The sequence below is a fragment of the Pempheris klunzingeri genome, chromosome 18, assembly GCF_042242105.1.
Source record: "Pempheris klunzingeri isolate RE-2024b chromosome 18, fPemKlu1.hap1, whole genome shotgun sequence".
NCBI lineage: Eukaryota > Metazoa > Chordata > Actinopteri > Acropomatiformes > Pempheridae > Pempheris > Pempheris klunzingeri.
In genome coordinates this window covers 16,062,221-16,082,449 of record NC_092029.1, presented here as the reverse complement: position 1 = coordinate 16,082,449, position 20,229 = coordinate 16,062,221, and the positions used below count along the sequence as shown (strand labels likewise).

General features: G+C 43.7%; 1 protein-coding gene across 2 annotated transcripts in view; it reads left to right on the top strand.

The window, feature by feature from the left end:
* sipa1l1 (signal-induced proliferation-associated 1 like 1) overlaps positions 1–19,976 on the top strand; it is a 71,328-nt gene extending 51,352 nt beyond the window's left edge. Inside the window, exons 8-23 of one of the 2 annotated variants that reach the window (XM_070848923.1) lie at positions 3,315–3,894; positions 6,888–6,986; positions 7,636–7,811; positions 8,140–8,427; positions 8,837–8,986; positions 9,391–9,524; positions 11,786–11,883; positions 12,099–12,184; positions 12,350–12,586; positions 14,008–14,199; positions 14,939–15,107; positions 15,346–15,580; positions 15,919–16,089; positions 16,949–17,060; positions 17,627–17,705; positions 19,324–19,976. In XM_070848923.1, coding sequence (XP_070705024.1) covers positions 3,315–3,894; positions 6,888–6,986; positions 7,636–7,811; positions 8,140–8,427; positions 8,837–8,986; positions 9,391–9,524; positions 11,786–11,883; positions 12,099–12,184; positions 12,350–12,586; positions 14,008–14,199; positions 14,939–15,107; positions 15,346–15,580; positions 15,919–16,089; positions 16,949–17,060; positions 17,627–17,705; positions 19,324–19,467 — 2,950 coding nt within the window. In that variant the 3' untranslated portion in view covers positions 19,468–19,976. Of the gene's footprint in view, positions 1–3,314; positions 3,895–6,887; positions 6,987–7,635; positions 7,812–8,139; positions 8,428–8,836; positions 8,987–9,390; positions 9,525–11,785; positions 11,884–12,098; positions 12,587–14,007; positions 14,200–14,938; positions 15,108–15,345; positions 15,581–15,918; positions 16,090–16,948; positions 17,061–17,626; positions 17,706–19,323 lie in introns of both variants that reach the window. The other variant, XM_070848922.1, reaches the window with a different exon arrangement.
* Positions 19,977–20,229: the final 253 nt, after the last annotated feature.

Here is a 20,229-nt window from a genome sequence, read left to right as displayed (position 1 = left end):
CTCTGTACTTTTGACCACAAATGATGGTGACTTTTCCTTAAAGGAATATATTAAATGTTAAGTTTTAATTTCCAGAAAAGTCTTCAGCGCTGAATACGTTCATATGCTTTGTAAAACAGATGCCAATACAATTCTTTTATTCACGCATCACTGCAGCGATGTGACCGTTTCCAGACTAGAAAAACAAGCATCACGTAGCATGAGGTAATAGTGACTGTATGACTGAACGTGACTCCCAGTGAACACGATTTCACCACTAATTCCCTTCGTCACCGGTCTCAGTGTCTGTAGGTAGCAGCTTCACGTAAATGAAATCATTCCCTTATCTCTGTTAACTCATGCAGTGGTGTCTAGAACACACCATTGCATGTGCCCTACCTAAAACAAACATAAATACTTCATAAGATAATTGGTTTTTGCTTTGAGGACTAGTTGTCACAAAGAGACACAAACATGTTGTATGTACCTGCCTACATCCACACACATACATACAGTACACCTCTGAGCCGCCCACTCCAATAGATATTGACATGTTCTTTTTCTTGCTCTGACTCAGTGGGCAGCAGGTCGTGGATACTGGAAGAGCGGAGCTGCCCACACACTGGATATTTATAAGACCGCAAATCACTGAAACCACAGGAATGTGCTCTTTCATTTCTACTGCCAAACCTCCTGCCACACGGATCACACAGCAGCCACACAGCCCAGCAATCCCCATTGCACTACATATAGCTACATACCCTCATCCTCTTTTCTCTTTCGATCTCTCTTTTTTTCTCATTCAGCTTTTTTTCTGCTCCCTCTGTCTTCTTCTCAGGCTTTAATACCTCTGCCTCTCCCTCTCTATCTCTCTCCATCTCTTCTCTCTGTCCTGCATGAGTCACAGGTCTTTGGCTGACTGACTCACAGGTGTTGCGATCAGTACAAGTGCTTTTAGAGCTCCAGTGTAATTTATGGAGTGATGTTTGTAGTGATGGAGAAGAATAAGAATAAAAGATCACATTTTATTTGAATCATTTGTTCAGCCTGCTTATAAGCACTTTGTCTGCCCCCTCTATGAAATACCCCGTATGAGTCATGTGCCATCCACAGAAAAGCAGACCACTGTAGCTTTGAGACTATGTCACTTACTTGGTGTATGCGCCAGTTGAGATTGTCTAGAAAGAATTTTGCAAAGTGAAACCTAGTTAAGTGTGGAAATCTTGATTCATTTTGATTTCTATATTTCAATACTATATTTTCATTTAGTATTTCATTAATGTAGCATTACTTAACTTACAGAGCTGCTCTCCAATGCAATTCAGCCCGGCCAGTGTATGAACCCCAAAGCACCAAACTGGTCATTAGCGTGGCACAATGACAAGTGCTTACATCTTTTTTTCAAATAATTTTCAAATCATCAATTTGGTGCAGTCTATTGCCATATTAAGTGTCATATTAAACCAACTTCACATGTTGGCAGTCCAAGGTATTAAAAATCCAAATAATTGCTATCATGGACACAGAATCAACTATTTGTACTCACTGCATGTAGTACGCGGTGCCACTTTGTGCTCGATTTTAAATTCAAATACAAAGGCTTCGGAGAGTTACAGAAATACAGTACTGCTTTCACCCTGTTTGAAAAAAGTCCTTTTCTTTTACTTTTACGAATATTGCATAATATGGCATAAAGGGGAAGAATGACAGTAGTCAGCAACAAAGAAACAAGGTATTTAAAAAAAAAGTAAGCAACTTGAATATATATCCGATAATCTACGAACAGGCAGCATGATGCAATTTTTATTAATACACTATCAATTCAATAAAAACTGACTCAAAAAAATGCATGGACGGTTATGTTAGTGTTTGTTTGACCCTCCACTCACATATGTGCACACACTGCCATCTTCCATAAAGTCAGAATCAGAATCAGAATTCTTTTATTGTCATTTGTTCAAAGAAGCACAACGAAATTTGGAATAGCAGCTCTCGTAGGCAGTGCAAAACAATGTCCATTGGAGTTCAGTTCATATGCCACACAAGAAACACAAGCAGCATTTTGACATACTAGCGACTACTAAGGGTGTTCCCAACATTCATTTATCAACACTGCACTATGCAAGTCTGCCTGTTGATTCTCCAGGGCAGTTTCAGACAGAAAAATGTGTTTCTTCTCTTATTGTCACAAAACAAGGAAAGGTAGGAAATGAAGTGTCAACAATTCAGCCTTCATAACTGAACACCACACGTCTGTGGAGAGGACAGGGTGTCTCTGAGGTATGTTTAGATGTATGTGGGTGACGTATTGACTTTAGTTGCTTATTAGACAAACACTAATCCTGGTGTCAACGTGTGCTGATGCATGTCAGCAGGGAGGCATGTGGGATGAAGGCTATGACTCCCAGTGCTACTCTTGTCAGCTGGTAATTATCACCTGAGAAAGGATCTGCTTGTTTGGTCAAAAACAGGTTCATACTAGGGCAGGTGACCCATGTACAGATTAAGTGCCTTTTTGATCATATAAAATGTGTGAACACTGTGACCCTTTTTTTGTAAACTGCTTCAGACATTGAACACCATTTGTCTTGTATAACAGAAAGCTTTTCGTCCAGTAAGCAATCATTTTCTGGCCTTTTAGAGTCTTCCACATAGTCCTCCCTTTTAGCCACATTTTCCTTTCCCCTCGCTCTGTTTTCTGGGGCTTTGGACATGAGATTTGAAATAGCACACTCCCCGTTTCCTCCTCCTCGACCCTCCTTCCTCTCCATGGCTGCTCCGCTGAGTTCTTGACATACCAGACAGGGCAAACAGCCTCAGATGGCCATTCCAGGGACTTAATGAACGGAAAGGGGGGATGAGAAGAAGGGAGTTAGATAACAGGTAGAAAACAAGGAGAAAATTAATGAAATAAATGAAGAAAGACAAATATTCACAGCCTTTACACAGCAGCACATTTGTTCATACTTATGAAGACCATTCAGAGTAATAAACGTTACTGTGCAAACTGGATGAGGCTTTATATCAAACATAGGCTCTGTCAAAGAATCTGGCATCTCTTTTTTTTTTTTTTAACTTTTGAAATCTTAATGACATAAATACTTCAAGCTTGGTTGTGATGTGACATTTTGAGCAGATTTACTGTGTAATAAACCACTGACTGTAAGCCACAGGCTCTGTGATGTCAACAAAATACCCACCCTAAAACTCAAATTGTTGGTCAATATTGAAACAACTGATTGGTTAACCATCAATTATTCTCTTCCCTCCACCCATTTTTCCTTATTTCTCTTCTTGCCTCATCCTCTCTGCCTGGTCTGCTCCCCTCCCTACAGTGTGGCAGTCACCCGTTCCAAAGACGTGCCCTCTTTCGGCCCACCTATCCCAGAGGGCGTGACCTTTCCCAAGTCCTCTGTGTTCCGGGACTTCCTGCTGGCCAAGGTCATCAACGCAGAAAATGCCGCCCACAAGTCGCACAAGTTTCGTGCCATGGCCACCCGAACACGCCAGGAGTACTTGCGCGACCTGGCCGAGCGCCACACCACCAGCACACCCATTGACCCCTCTGGAAAGTTCCCGTTCATCTCACTTGCCCACAAGAAAAAAGAGAAGACCCGGCCATATGGAGGAGCAGAGCTACGCAGCCTGGGGGCGGTCACCTGGGCGGTCCACGCTGAAGATCACGGGACAGGAGGGGAACTGGAGGCCCTTCTGGCCATTTCTAATGACTTTGTCATCCTATTGGACCAGGAGGCCAAGGCTGTGGTGTTCAACTGTGCCACTAAGGACGTGATTGGCTGGACGCTGAGCAGTCCTGCGTCTTTGCGGATTTTCTACGAGCGGGGAGAAAGTGTGTCTCTGAGGAGTATCAGTAATAACACTGAGGATTTCAAAGAGGTGGTCAAACGTCTAGAGGTGAGAGTCCACTCACACCAAAACATAAACTATGTGATAAGACTGATGGTGCATGCTCAGATAACGAAATTACAAACCTGTTTTTGCTTGCAAGTATTCAGTATTTTTTCACTATATTTTCACAGTTACATCAATTATTGACATTTATTGGTCTTCCTGCCCTCTGCTGTCATAGCTGAGGGCTCGGCAACTATATATTCAAAATCACATTAGTTCAGTTGGTGCCAACTGTGTGTATTTGCCAAGAGAGTGTCATCAGAATGATGTTTTTATCCCTGTGACCAAATGGGAGGCACTACTCAAACTGCAAAATTAAACCAGACTCCACCAGACCAAAGACTGGTTGATGGGACAAGCATTCATTCATGTGAGCACACAAGTGCTGCGAAACCAAATCAATGGGCTAAAATGCTGTTGGCTGCCATTGATCATTTACCTGGCCCACTCACGGTCTCTCCTACTATTTACTGTTGGCTGTCAGTGCGCCAGAAAGACAACATTTTTGTTTCTACATGCCAAAGCTGCTGTCTCATTACTGGTCTCGGCTTATTGAGGAGGTTTCACACCAACACCTCTGGACAACATACTCCTAATGGCTCATACACCTACACATACAGTGAAGTGTGCAAGCTCTTCCTTAGCTGTTTCCATGGAAACTGGTTAGAAAAAAAGGTGTTTCCTTATGTAATCATCAGCGCTTTAGAATACATTCATTTCCCCAGCCTCTCCCTACCTTCAATGTGTGTGTGTGTGTGTGCGCGCGTGGGTGTGCGCATGTGTGTTTGGATGGTGTTTATCATGTATTTATGTAACCTGGCGTGAGTCCACCATCTTTGATTTGCACACATGCATACTAACATATTTGAACACACACACACACATATTGTTATTTGGCTCAGGATTCAGAACGGTATCACTTTCATGTTGCATTTTATGCATCTGGCGTTAATCTTCAATCATTTGGACTACCTCAGTGCCAGAGTGAGGAAGGGAAGGGGCCTTGAGCCACCCGCTTTTTGGAACTGTCTTTCTGTCTCTCTCTCTCTCCTCTCTTTGCTCTCTTTTTTTCATCTTATTTGCTTCTTATCGTTCCCTTTTTTCTTGTACTCTCTTCCTCTCCCACACACACATTCAGAAACATCAGAGAGCATCATAACAATTCCTATCAGGTGCCCGTCTGCACCATGATTTATTCACACTTCTCTGTGAGTTTGACTTCTATAGAGCTTTTGCTAACAACCTGTTCAGATAGAGAAATGCAAGGTGCCCTGAAGCCACCTGGTGCAGACAGAGAGAGACAGAGACAGACCGGCAGAGAGAGAGACAGAGACAGACCGACAGAGAGAGAGACAGAGACAGACCAACACAGAGAGAGACAGAGACAGACCAACAGAGAGAGAGACAGAGACAGACCAACAGAGAGAGAGACAGAGACGGACCAACACAGAGAGAGACAGAGACAGACCGGCAGAGAGAGAGAGACAGAGACAGACCAACACAGAGAGAGACAGAGACAGACCGGCAGAGAGAGAGACAGAGACAGACCAACACAGAGAGAGACAGAGACAGACCGGCAGAGAGAGAGAGACAGAGACAGACCAACACAGAGAGAGACAGAGACAGACCGGCAGAGAGAGAGAGACAGAGACAGACCAACAGAGAGAGAGAGACAGAGACAGACCGACACAGAGAGAGAGACAGAGACAGACCGACAGAGAGAGAGAGACAGACCAACAGAGAGAGAGAGACAGAGACAGACCAACAGAGAGAGAGAGACAGACAGACCAACAGAGAGAGAGAGAGACAGAGACAGACCAACAGAGAGAGAGAGAGACAGAGACAGACCAACAGAGAGAGAGAGAGACAGAGAGACAGAGACAGACCGACAGAGAGAGAGAGAGACAGAGAGACAGAGACAGACCGACAGAGAGAGAGACAGAGACAGACCGACAGAGAGAGAGAGAGAGAGAGAGAGACAGAGACAGACCGACAGAGAGAGAGAGAGAGAGACAGAGACAGACCGACAGAGAGAGAGAGAGAGAGACAGAGACAGACCGACAGAGAGAGAGAGAGACAGAGACAGACCGGCAGAGAGAGAGACAGAGACAGACCGGCAGAGAGAGAGAGACAGACAGTAGTAAATGACCATGACAAAGTAGTCGGGAATGAGGGTTTGGTTTTACCACATCCTATGTCAACGAATTGGCTGCCCTTTGTAAGTTGACAGGTGATGTAGAGTGTTTCTCTCTAAACATTTAACTGTTTTCGACTTTTCCACATCACTCCCTGCAAAGTAGGAGCACAGCTGCTTTACATAGTCCCCCACCTCACCTGAATGCTGAGAGTTGCATCCTTCCATGAAAAAAAACATGAAGTTCAAAAGCGCTTCTCCTAAGCAAAGCATCACGGTGTGAACAGCCTAAAGTGTCACAGCAAGAGATACTTGCTTTAATTTCTGTCATCTGCCGAGCTTGTGTGAATGCATGAGCGTGTGTGTCTAGTGAGAGGCGTACAATTTATGCTGGAGCACTAATTCATCTTTATTTATGTGCAGAAATCTCTTAGGGATCACTTAACTTGTTTAAAAATCTCTTCTTTAACTTCAAAGAGGAAAAACATGTACATATGCAGTGGGCATGTTCACACAATTGCACACACGTGCAGACCTACACATTTACAGACTAAGATAATCCCATTAACTGTCCCAGTGGTCTGCTAAAAGTTTTTCAAAACATCAGCTGATTCTACACATAAAAATAGTGTTTGTTGGTTGTGTAAGTTAAACTGATGTTGCAAAAGATGAAATAAGTTCACTTTGATTTTTCTCTCTTTTCTATTCTGTGTTCTTCTCATTTGTCCCCTTTTCTATGCACTTTTTTCTCCTCTCACCTCCTGATCTGTTTGGTTCTTTTTCATCATCTCTACTCTGACCATTCCTGTCACTTCATCTTTCATCTGTCCTTTGTGCATCTCTCTGCCCTCCTGACGTCCAGTTCCTGACTAAGGGCTGTGAGACATCAGAGATGACGCTTCGTCGAAATGGCCTGGGGCAGCTCGGCTTCCATGTGAACTATGAAGGCATCGTTGCTGAGGTATCTGTCTGTGCATAGCTCAAATGTTCCTCTGAAAATGTACCCAAAAACTGTGTACCATATATTTAGATAGATCTTGTGCATCATAGCTGATCTAAATATGCTTTATTAGCTTTATTCTACCTGCTAATATGATGATCTTAATGTTGCTTTCAGTAAAAGATCATTTAAACTTGTTTCATATTAAATGAGACAGGCTCATTTTCTTTTAAAATACAGTTATATCTAATAACTGCATTTTAAAAGAACATGATGAATAATGATGGGTACTGAAATAATTATCTGTACACTAAGATGCTAACTTACTTTCCCCTGTATTGATTAGAAATGACTAGCATCCATAGCACTCTTCTTCACACTTAAGGAGGGAAGAATGTGATCTGATCGTACATATACATACGTACATTTAACATAATTATAGCCCCTAGGCTGTGGCTGTAATGTATTTATGTGTTTTTATGAATCATCTTATATTAGATGTGCTGTATTGTTGTAAAGTATATTCCCTTTTTCATTGGAGAAAATGACATTGAACATAACTATGTGATGGCACGTGTGGTCACTTTGTCCTCCTGTCTCGGACATTACTGTTTGGAAAATGAAGCATCTCACCAATACGGCTGTAATGCAATCAATTTGTCCCTAATAGGTGGAGCCATATGGTTACGCCTGGCAGGCAGGACTGCGGCAGGGAAGCCGGTTGGTAGAAATCTGCAAAGTTGCTGTAGCAACACTGACCCATGAGCAGATGATTGACCTCCTGCGAACCTCGGTGACGGTGCGTGTCGTTATCATCCCACCACATGACGACGCCACTCCACGCAGGTAGGTGGGGAGGGGAGATTCCCTGTTTCCTTTAAGTTCTTATTCAAACCACTTGTTTGTTCATATATCCATTTGGTTATCTGGAAAAACAGTAGACATACTTGCTGTCCTTTCATACCTGAAGTTCAGTGGTGCATTAGGCTTCACTGACCTCGCCTCGCAATTTGTCATGTTTGCGTCACTGGGTATTTAAAAATCCCAAATCTCAAATCTTGTTTCAGACCTTTTCTGTCTACCAAAAAGACAGAAAAGCTGCGCAACGCCTCACTGACAAAGACACACGCATCATTTGCCTCTCAGACAAAATATCCTTCCTCTCCTTCTGCAGGGGCTGTTCAGAGCTCTATCGCATGCCTGTGTCAGAGTACAAGGGCAGCAGCAGCGACAGCGGCTCTTTCGAATACAAGTTCCCCTTCCGCAGCAACAACAACAAGTGGCAGAGGACGTCCAGCAGCCCTCAGCAGTCGCTGACTGCCTCGCCACAGCCCCACACGCCCAACCGGGCCATCAGCCTGGGTAGCACAGTGGGGAAGACCCTGTCAGCTGAGAGGCTGGAGAGAGGTGCAGTCATCCCGCGCAGTGTCAGCAGTGATGGCCGGCCCCTGGACACCAAGAGGTTAGAGCCCCTTGGCTTTTTGAATATGGGTTATTTGAAAATATAATATAATCTAATATTTTTTCCATGTGAAGTCATACATTTTCACCTCTAACACTGTTGAGAAGAAACAAAATAAATATTGCAATTTCTACAGCGAGTGTATTATCAAAGCACACAAAAGACAATAGCTGGCTGATTTTTAAGCAGAAGCTTTTCAGTATTCCTGTAATTTTGTGTCATCCTCACTGTGTGGGAGCTGTGGCCACAAAGTTGCAATCAATGGAATATCCTCTGAAGGAACAGCATAGAACATTTTGCTCCTTCAATGCTTTGCTGTGTTTATCTCATCTTCCTTTAGTTCCTCCATTTCCATGTGCCCATAAATTCTTACAGTTCCTGTGTGTGTATGTGTTTGCTTGTTTACCAGGATGTCTCCCGGAAGTGAGAGCTATAGCCTGGCCTCCTCCCTGGCGTTGGGTCGCTCCCCTCACAATCGCAGCTCTCCCAGCAACCTGTCTTGTTCCAGTGACGCCTCCGGAAGCTCGGCTCACTGGAGACAGAAATCCATGCCTGAGCAGTAAGGAAGAGGGGGAGAGGGGTTATGTTTGTCTGTAGCTGGGTTTTGTATTTGATTTAGATTTTTTTTTTTGTAATGTAGCAAAAGTTGGCTTGAGATTAGACTTTACTTTATTGATCCCCCATAGGGGGAAATTCACAATTAGATTAGATTCATTTGACAGGAAAATAAGGTGATAGCATTTGTGTGTTTGTGTATGATAATGCTCTTCACAGAATGTCTTTTTGTTTTTATTTTACCTCCACCCACTACAGCCTGTGGGAAAATGCATTGTGTTTCAAACTCTGTTATTCTGTCAATTATAGCTCCGCATTTTTAATCAGTGGAAACACACATTTAGCTGATAACAAAGCTGAATAAAAATGTGAGTAGTTTGATTTTGTGCCTGCGTGCTCATTTACCAGGTTTGCAGGCAGCCGCCACTCTCCGATGTCTGCGGAGAGGCGAGATGTGGTCGGAGAGGGTGGGTCAAGTGGAAAGTCCACTCCCAATTGGTCGAGGCTGGAGGACGGGGGCGGATCCGAACGAGGTTCAGCAGGTGAATACATCTTAAGGAGAGGTAGTGGAGTTACAGTAAACTCTGTGAGAAAGGAGGGTGCATTGGTTTAATGCTCTATATAGATTCCAACATTTTTAGCAATGTGAGTGCATCTTTTGTGTTTTTATATGGGAGGTATGTGAGGGCACTTGACGCCTGAATAGCAGGGGAGGGAGGAAGGGACAGCTCAGGAAAGAAATCATCCATATTTATCCATATCGCTAAATCCTTTGAAATGACAGGTATCCAGAGGGAGTGTGTGTGCACGGTGTTTGTGTGTGTGTGTGTGTGCTTCCTCGTCTGCTACTGACATTTTTTTTGGAGCTGAGCTGATATACCAACTCTGACAGCATCCACACTGCCTCTAAACAGCACTTTTCCTTCCCCCTCTTTCCCCCTTCCCATCCTCTTCGTCTTCCCCCTCCTCCACCTTTTCTGCAAGCTATGAATTATGTCGCCTTAATGCCTCTGCAAACACACAAAAAGTTGGGAAGATAATGAGATCAAACAGAAAAAGGAAAGAGATAATTACTGAACAGGGGAACTGAGATGAAAGGGTGATCTGAATTTAAGCATATGGCCTTTTTCTCTGTCACTTGTTAGTTTATTCTATACAATTTAATAAAGGAGAAAAAGGAAAGGGAGAAATTCCTTTCTTTCCCGTCAACACAGTTGGCCAGCCTTCTCTTTGTGTGCCTTCCCCTCCCCAAGTCTGTTGCTCATTCTCCACTGCTGCTTATGTTTGCATCTCATTCATCTTTTTATTCTCTCGTATGTTGGCTTTCATTTAATTACGGGTATTCTCTCATGCATAGTTTTTGGGGAGTTTTCTTCTTGTTTTCCAGCTCGGCCTCTAGATGCTCCTCTAGTTGCTCCTCTGGTTCCCAGCAGGATGTTGCTTTGGTTGATTGTTGACCAGCCCACTTCCAGCCATGTCCTCAACCTGTTCCTAACGGCCACAATCACAGAGCAAAGCCCTAGTCTCTCATTTTGTGGTTGTTTGTAGCACTTATGTCTTTATTGGTCAGGGTGGAACAATGCAGGCCGGTCCAGCTCGGCCTGTGTCAGCCAAGCGTCCAGCCCTTCACAGTCTACTTTGCTGTCTCTGTGGTTTATGGTTCTCTCTTTCCTCTTCCTCCCATTTTTACCCCCTTGACCTGTTAGTCTTCAGCAACGATGATGTGGCCGTGCTCTGTCCAGAAATAACACATGTCATGCAGAGGGCAGAGTACACACTTTTGCTCTTATTTTTTGGTCCTCAATTCCCATCACAAACAAACAGGACTCTTCCTGTTTTCCTGTTGTATCGATCAATTAACACAGCATTCCATTTTCTCTTGATACCCCGTGGCAGGTTTCTGATTAATTCATGCATTGGTTGGTGAGATGCAGAAAATTGCTATTTGTCATGACTTTACTTCCCATGCACTGCAATTTTCAACTACACTTACAATGTTTTTTTGGTTCGACAATAACAACACTCATTAAGCCAAGGTGCTTGGAAATCGTGCTTTTGGTTTCTCATGAAATATCAGGCTTTTTACACCAAGAACGTCTGGTCGACCAATCACATCTAAAGCAACTTTTAAGAAACTAAACAATACATCAGACACAAACATGTAGTCACATATGCTGCCCATATATTTGCACAAGCGCTTAAGCAAGCACGCATGCACACGTGCAGCCAGCTCTAATTAGTGCAGAGAGCCCTATGGGCCGCTATGCAGAGTAATGAATATTCTAAGTGAGATATGGGGTTCACTAAATTGCTAGATTCACCCCAGCAGATGTTATGATACCTCCCTTTGCTCTCCCTCTCATGGTGCTGTGGTCATTAGCTGTCTACTCTGAATGTCTTGTTGCATAACATCGAGACAATTACACAACAGTCCCATTTATACCCAGAGTTTCGCTTCAGGACACATAGACACATTCCCTCACGCGGCACAGCTTGCCCAGAACAAACAAAGCCAGCAGGGACCATCAGGGGACAAATTCCTGTTTGATGTGAGTCGCTTTTTATGACGAGGGTTCTGCTTTTTTTTTTTTTTTTTTTGGTTCACGGACATGGCATAGGCAGAATGAATCAATGTCAGCGTTATGAGCCTCCTGGAAGCATCAGTGCTGTAGCAGAAAAATACACATAAGTGAGGAGAGAGAAGAACTTCTCTGTTGAATGATCAAAAAGTCATCTGGTCGTGCCACATGGTCTGTGCTTGCGTTTCTCACTCCAGCTGTGTTTATTGGTCTATTTATTGCAGAGGCCCCTGTTTCTAAGTCTGGCCAAGGCTACTCTGGAGCGCCCCGCATCCAGAGGCAGGAGCAAGTCATCCACCTGTCCCCGAAGAAGGGCAGCCAGGTCAGGCTTTACACCTGTCTTACATTATTTACTCACACCATCAGAACTCTGATGGAACCGTTCTCTGTAACCCGTTTTTGAAAATGATTCACCTAGTAGTATTGTATTTAGAATTGAATGATTTTCACCAAATGAGAGATAATATGCTGAAAATCTGATATTTTCACTAACATGGAGACCTCCCTCAACTCATTTCCCCTTGCTCTTCCCTACAGTCGGACGGCCCGTACTCTGGGCACTCCAGCAGCAACACTCTATCCAGCACAGCTTCCAGCGGGGGCCACAGCGACAGTGATAAATGGTACGAACTGGGAGCGGGTGGAGGCCCCAGTGGTGACCAGGGTGACCTAGAGCCTAACGGCCTGGGAGGAGGAGGCTACCTCCAGGGGGCGTCGGCCGATAGCGGCATCGACACAAGCTCTTATGGAGCCACTCACCACTCACACCCCCACTCTCATCACGGCAGCACAACCTCCCTGCTGGCTCCCAGCGGAGGCCGAGAGAGCAGGGATCGGTCAGTGTCTCCATGGCACAGCCCCACCGAGGGAGGCCGCAGGATGCTGGAGAGGTCGCCTGCAGCTGCCGAGTCCCCGGGCCCTCCAGGAGAACGGAGTCTGGATGGGACAGGCCGAAGCCCACCCACTCATCTCCTCGTTAGAGACAGTAGCACCTACAGTCTGAGTGATGCTGGATCGCACTCGAGGTCTGTCTGTGTGTTTTTGTGGTGTCTGAGTGTTTGTTATTTCATAAACAAGTTCAGACAGAGGAAGGGAAACGTTTCTTGCTTATTTTGACTTTTCTCAAAACTTTGTTTTTTCTTGTAAAATGATAGTTGTAGCTCTTCATAACTCTGAAAAACAATTGAAATGAAACAATCTTAGAAGGGATTCACTCGCTTAGGCGTCCTGTGAGGAGTGGTCATTGGAATGTATTGCTTAGCTCTTATGTGTTACAAGCCAAAAAGGTATGGAAGTGTTTTGTACCCAGTTGCATTAAAATAAAAAAAAACAACAAGTTTTTCTTTCCAAAACACATTGTGCTCAAATACTTCATAGTCAACTTAAAAAACTGTTTACCCTGAAAGAAACGTTGTTCCCTGAGACTGAGGTAACCACCATTGGAAGTCAAATCAGTGTGCCGTTTCAAAGAATGTTTATTATTCTGTCACAGTTACCTTTATAGGACAAGCAGCTGAGTATCATGCACCCTAAACTATGCTCAAAAACTCAGTTGCAAACGGGGAAATACAACTGAGAGAGCACCTCCATCAGCACAGAGTCATAATGAATAAAGCACAAATCCAATTTCTTTCAAAAGTTGCATTTTACTTTACTAGCTTTGATTAATTTCAGTTTTAATTTGAAATTTGACCTCCTCCACTTCATCATGTACTATTGCAGCGCTTGCCTGACCTCTGGATTATGTTTCCAGTTCTCATCATTCAAGCCAATATTTCTTCACGCAAGAAGAACCCTCGCTAGACCACCACCCTCGCAATAAGTCTTTCCTGGAAACCAGGCACGGGAGTAATTTTGACTCCCTCTTATCTTTCCACATTAGGCCTCAGGAAATGTGGAACACGTGTCCAACTAGCTGGACTGGTGTCTGGAGCTGAGAGAACTCCAGTGTCTCCCTCTTCCTGTTTAAAAAAAAAAAAAATAGATAGAGTTACAGTTCATGACCTGGGCATCATCTGTCCAACATTTAAGCTACATTTGGATTCTGTCTTACTGGTGGGGGGCAATAAGAAGGGGCTCTGAAATGAGTTTGCCAAAGTTGGGTTAACCACTGGTGATACTTCGATATAATTTTCCATCATTGTAACGGATGTCCTCCCTGGAAATTCCTTGATGATCAGCATGTAGCACTATTTTTTACTTAATAATGCTTGACCCAAGAAAATAATTGAGTTCCTAAGAGGCAAAAAAGTTAATCTTCTCTGAACAATACAGAAATCTTGGTAAGCCATAAAAGAATCCTGTCATTGCCTTAAATGGTTCTCAAACATGGGATTATGAGGCAATCTCTTACTCCAGTGTCTAATCTTATCTTGTTTGTGGTGCTCTGTCATGTTGAGTTGCCCCTCTCATTCTCTTCCCTCTGTTCCCCTCCTTTGTCCAACAGTGCCAGGCACTCAGGCCACAGCTCCCCCAGAGAGGAGTCCTCCTCTTCAGCCACCTCCCCTTCATCCCAGTCATCTGCTTCTCCCGGGCCCAAGAGCTTCTACCCCCGTCAAGGAGCCCAGTCCAAGTACCTGATTGGCTGGCGGAAGCCTGGTTCCACCATCAATTCTGTCGACTTTGGAGACACACGCAAGTAAGGATGGAGCAAAAAAGAATGAAAGAAATGTGGGACTTTAATTGTAGTTCCCAGTCTTGCAGTGGATTTAATGTAAACAGCATCCTTTAAGTTATGTGGCATCAGTGGTGCCAGGGACATACTGGGTGAAGGTCTGCTTTTAGGAACACCTAACAAAGCGTGGACAATTGAACAGGAGGACTCGTACAGTATACTGCTGTTTACTCACAGTCACAATAGTGCTCAATCAATTCTACCTTTTGCAACGTTTATGCTGTTGCATGTATGTCGGGCCTGTGTCAGAGCTCATGCTGGGACTTTGTAGACCAGTTTGCAGTGTTGTTGTAACAGGCTGCTGTATTCTTTTTTTCCTGCATCCCTGTATACACATTTGGGTGATAAAATTGAGCATTACTAGCTTTACAATAACAGTATTTATTGTAGGGCTGCAGTATAAGACTGCATCTGAGCTCATTACTAGTCCACCCACTGTACTTACCTATTTATGTATGTCTTTTGGTAGTAATACTATGTGTATCACATGATTACCCCCTTGTGACTGAAGAAGATATTACACTAAACAGTGATGCATTGACTGGATGCAATTTTCCAATGAAAAGCTCCACAGTTGAAGCAAAACAACCACGTATCTTTATCATTTGTCAATGTCACTGTTAGAATATAGAGATAACACATTAACGGTGCAGTGTGCATAATTTATCTCATGACTGTGAATCTGTGTCTGTGTGCGATTTAGGAAGTCTCCAGGAGAGGGTGGAGTGGAGGTTGTTCCAACCCCAGCAGCCAGGCCCTCTCTTCGGGATATGCACTCGCCCCAGCCTCATGCCAAATCTACTATGGAGGAGGATGTGAAGAGACACAGTGCACCAGACAGTCCGCCACCCCCACGCAAACACAAGGAAAAGGTATGTCTGCAGGCATGTCAATCTTGTTCCAGGGACAAGCTGTTAATAAATGCATTTAAAGGAACACGTCCTAAAATTACTAGCCTTCTGCGAGCAAACTATCAGCCGTTTTAGTGTTGGTTTTTGAAATACTGGTAGCAACATGAAGCAGATGTAACCTAGAAGCACCCAGATCCTGTGTTTTAGTAATATTTACCAAAACACTTCCCCATCACTTTTACCGCCAACTCCTCTACAGCACGGCCAGAAATCACCACCAGGCCAGCCTCTCAGCCGCCATCGCTCTCTCCATCGCACCCTGTCAGATGAGAGTATCTATCGTGGCCAGCGTCTGCCTCCCCTGAGCGACTCGGTGACTGAACCGGCACTCGGCGCTGATGTTCTCTTCAGCTGCTCCACCCTCCCACGCTCACCCACCACGCGCGGGGTTCCCCTCCGTCGGCCCTCCTACAAGCTGGGAGTTAAACTCCACGGTAAGAAGGAGCTGGAAGGGTGAGGGTCTCTTTCCCAGAGGGGCTTTAATGCTATCTGTAGGGAGCTTTGTAAAATACTGAATTTTATAACCCTAATGTTTCTTGTTATGCAGTAATTGTATCCCCTGAGTGAAAACTGTGCAAGACAGGGAGGTTTATACATCCACTCTTTGTTTTTGATTGTAAATGGAAAGGATGAGTAGTAGATCTGATTCGGTTTAAGTTTAAGTTGTGTATCTGCTGCCCCCTTTTGACTGAAAATACACAATTGTCATAAAAACAATATGAAAAATAGATTTTAAATTCAGTACTTTCCACAACGTACTTTCTTTTTATAGGCGACCTTTCAGCATCTGACACCTCATTGGTGGATTTGGTGGAGCGTCATCGTGGACCCCTCCCTCAGGAGCTGATGCCCCTCCCGTCTTCAAACAGGGACAGCCCCCTAGACTGGACACACCTGGTGGATGTGGCCAACACCTTTGAGAGTGAAAGAAACACACACTACGGTATTAACAATTACAAATAAGTGCACAGACATCTTTCCTTTTATGGGGTTTATCTCTTTTGCAACAGTCCACTAAAGAAGCACATGACTTAAAGAAATTCTGAATGTGTGTAGAGATAACATTAAATCAGTCTAAAGGCTCAGGGTCTTTACAGGTGCTGAAAATTAATGAAATGGGGAAAGAAAGTGCTGGGATTTTGATTAAAGTTCTTGAAACTGCTTGACATTTTATTTGCATTATTATAATTAATCTCTATGCGACTGAAAAGTTTGGTTTTAGATGAAATAAGATAAGCCAGTGGGAGGCTGATTTGAGATTTGTTACTAGAGGGAATTTCTTCAAATCTGGCAGAAACATCCACTTAGACTCAAGGATGAACTGATTAAATTTGAGTGGTCAAATGTCAATGTCACCATGACCTCTCAAAATACGTTTTTGGCCCTAACTGAAGAATTCATAATTATGACAACATTTTTTAATAGGTCAGCAGTTACCTTGTCATCATGATGTTCTGGCCATTATTCAACAGCATAACTTACAGAAGGGGATATTTTGACCATATTTCACTTTTGGTCAGATACTGAATTGGTGACACTAATCTTGGGTGCCCACCTTGTTTCTGCAGTGACTGCATAGATCTTTTGTGCCGCCTCGTTGAAGATGTGTATGAAGCATCCAGCGTCTTAGAATTTGTAGCTTTTTCTGGAGCCTCGTCCGTATTTGAAGCATTGTCTCCGGTCATGGTTATAGCTCAGGGTTCCTCAGCTTTATTGTCCAAGCATTAAGTCATAACACATCCGCCTGCATCTGCTGCTGATTTGACTTGTTTACACCTTTGTGTATTTCTCTCTGTTTCCAGTCCAGAGAAGTTATGTGTTTGGAGATTCAAACCACAGAAGCAGCGGTGCCTCCAGTCCCCAACAGCCCCACATAGAGCTGCAGCCTGCTCCAATGTCACGGCCCTCATCCAGGTAACACATGCATACACTCTTTAACAGCTTCTTTCTGCATTTCTGCATTTTTATTTACTTCCACTCACACTGTAGCCTATTAATATCTGTAAAGGAATGTGATCACAGGTATAGTAGTGAAATAGCCACAATAAAAATGCCCACACTCTAAATAAATACGCTGAAACACCACACAAGTGGAATCAGGGCTGCAGATAGCTCAATTTTCAGCTGAGAAAAGTCAAAGTGAGCCTGCTGCTTTACCTCAGTTAGTTATAGTACTACCTCATCTGTGATAAATAATGTACAGAGTGAGCGGGTTGTACACAACATATAGGATGAACAGTACATCAGTGGGGTAGTGTGTATAAGATGAATAGAAATCAATATACAGCTACAGTGAATGAATGCAGAGATGTGCTGAATACACAGAAGAGCAGTAAAGATGTGGGTAGTATGCTACAGGGCACTTGTGTAAACTGTGTTCACATACAGTTCTTCAGCAAATGTTGAGGTCAAGAACATAAATATAGTTCCCCCCCCTCTCTTACTGAGCGTATTACTGAGTGTGTCTGTTTTTTCGACAGTGAGGGTCACATAGGGCTGGAGAGGAAGGTGACTAAGCTGGAGGCCATGGTGAAGATGCTCCAGGAGGACCTGAAAAAGGTAGGAGAGGAAACGCAAACATATGCACAGCTATACATATATTATGAAAGCTAATTTTCTGCCAGTAGCAGATTCAAAATCTGGTTGACTTGCGTTCAGTGGAATAGGTAGGAGATGCAAATAAATGATCTTCAATAGAAAATACACAATGAGCGGTTGAGCACTGCCACTGTTGTTTTAGTTCCATTCTGCTGCTTATCGTTAAATGCTGACTCATTTCACTGCATTCACTCAAACTGTTATTTTTACTTCAGATCAGCTGAAAGGAGTGGAACAATTTCCTTTGCTGTTTCATTCTTTTAAGAATCATTTAAATGAATGGACCTGAGTGGTTTCCCATCCATTCGTGCACTCTTGTCTAGTTTATGTCTACATGTTACCCCCACTGTGTTCCCCCGGCAAAATCTGAAAATTAACTTTCGGGAATGTACGGTTTGCCCTTAAATGCGTTTTGATTCATTTCACACACGTATCTTGATCCAGTCTAATTTTCCAGCACATTTCTTGCAGATATCTGCAGCAAGTGTTTGCTAGTTAGTAATGTTCAGTCAATACTACACTGCCCACTGTGTACCAACTAAACAGTCCTCACACCATTGTAGCACTAGCATTCTCCTATATTGTTGATTCCAGACAGGATGGATTCACGCTAACTCATACTTATATAATCAGCACGTGCCGGCCTGGCATCAACATGCATCTTTTGTGATCCGATCACTAGCTCAGACCACATTCTCTTAGCACTGTGTACAAGGGATGGCAAGAGTAAGTGCTCTGCATCTGCACTGGGATAGAAGATAATGAAATGATTGTTAATGAAAAAAACATTGGGGACCAGATACAGTTTGGGAGGAACATGTAATCCATCAAACATCTTTGGATGCTATTAAATGGATTTTTTTTAAATAAGTGGACATCTAAAGTAGAATGTTCACACCAAATGTTTTTAGAATTGATGTCTGTATTTATTTGCATATAGAGCAGGGAACTGAGATCCAATCACAAGTGGTCACTGGAGACCCACGTGGAGGCGTATTCTAATGCCAGATGTAAAGTGACGTACTTGGAACCGCCCACTTGTGACTGGATCATCCATAAAGCCATAAAGTCTGAACAGGACCTCTGTGGCCTTTGGACAGCGAGGAGCTTTCACCCACAAAAAATCGCTGCAATTGTTCTGCTTTATTTCTTACGCAACTCTTGGTAAATTCTCTGCCTGCCGTGAAATAAAGTGTTAAGCTGCCTGCATTTCTTATTTTTAAAGCAGTAGTAGATCAGTTTGACACAATGAAAACTAATTTGCTTCATTCTCACCTCTTTAAACCAGCTTGCAGCTGATTGACAGCATAAAGCAAAACTTCCCACAGTTTCAGCGTTTTTGTTAACTTGCTGAATATTTATATTCATGCACCCAAGTAGTACTTTTGGCAGATTGAAAATGACAACTGATAAAATCTACCCACAAAGCCCTTAAATTCTTTGTAGTTGTGGCTCACTGCCTGCAGGCCTGAAGTGTTTAGGTAAAAACCAAGCAGACACAGAGTTGATTATAGTTGTGTTTACATTGAATCTATATCGTACTTGTGAGACGCTCATTTTGCCCAACGTGTCTCCACAGGAGCGTGAAGAGAAGGTGAGACTTCAGGCTCAGATCAAGAGGCTCTGGGAGGACAACCAGAGGCTGCAGGAGGAGTCCCAGACCTCCGCCGCTAAGCTCAAGAAGTTCACCGAGTGGGTCTTCAACACCATCGACATGAACTGACTCTGACCCGCACATTTTAACTCACACACGCACGCACACGAATGCACACATCAGCACACACACAGTCTGGACGGAGAGGCGGAGGGGGGATCGACGCTGACAAGAAGCCGCGCACAAGAAAAGTGGAGACTTGCCGTCGGACTCTGATGCTGAACCCTCTCACCATCTTCCCTTGGCTTCAGACATCAGCGGATAATAATGTTGACCAATGTCAGTCTCCACAGACCCTCTGTTAAACTTCTCAGGATGGGACTCAAGAAAAAATGGGTGTCTATGCGATCACAAAGGACTGACCTCTGCGCTCCAAAGGGACCGTGAGGGCCTTTCTGAATCGATCTTTCTCTCATCTTGCTGTGCCAACATTTTTTCACACAATTGCCAACAAAGTGGGAAATTCCTCCCCTCCCTCCTCTCTTTGAAGAAGCCAGCTTCGCTTCCTCCTTCTGTGAACGTGCTTTCGAAAGTGGATGTGCTTTTGGTTTTAGTTGACAACGTACGGTAGATATCTGGCCTTTTTGTGTCTCTACTTTGTTCCCTTTTTTTCGAAATCCGTTTTCCAATGTTGCCCAAATCCTCTGAAAGTGGACTTAAGTCTTTTGTGCCAAATCAAACCCGCCACAGCAGAGGGTAGCAGAGACATCCACGTGACTTAAAAGCATGAAGAAGTCTCTGAAACGCCATGCAGAGTCAGACAGGTACGCTACAAATCTGCCAACCTAGCCACCAAGAGTTTGCTGTAACACACGCACACACACACACACA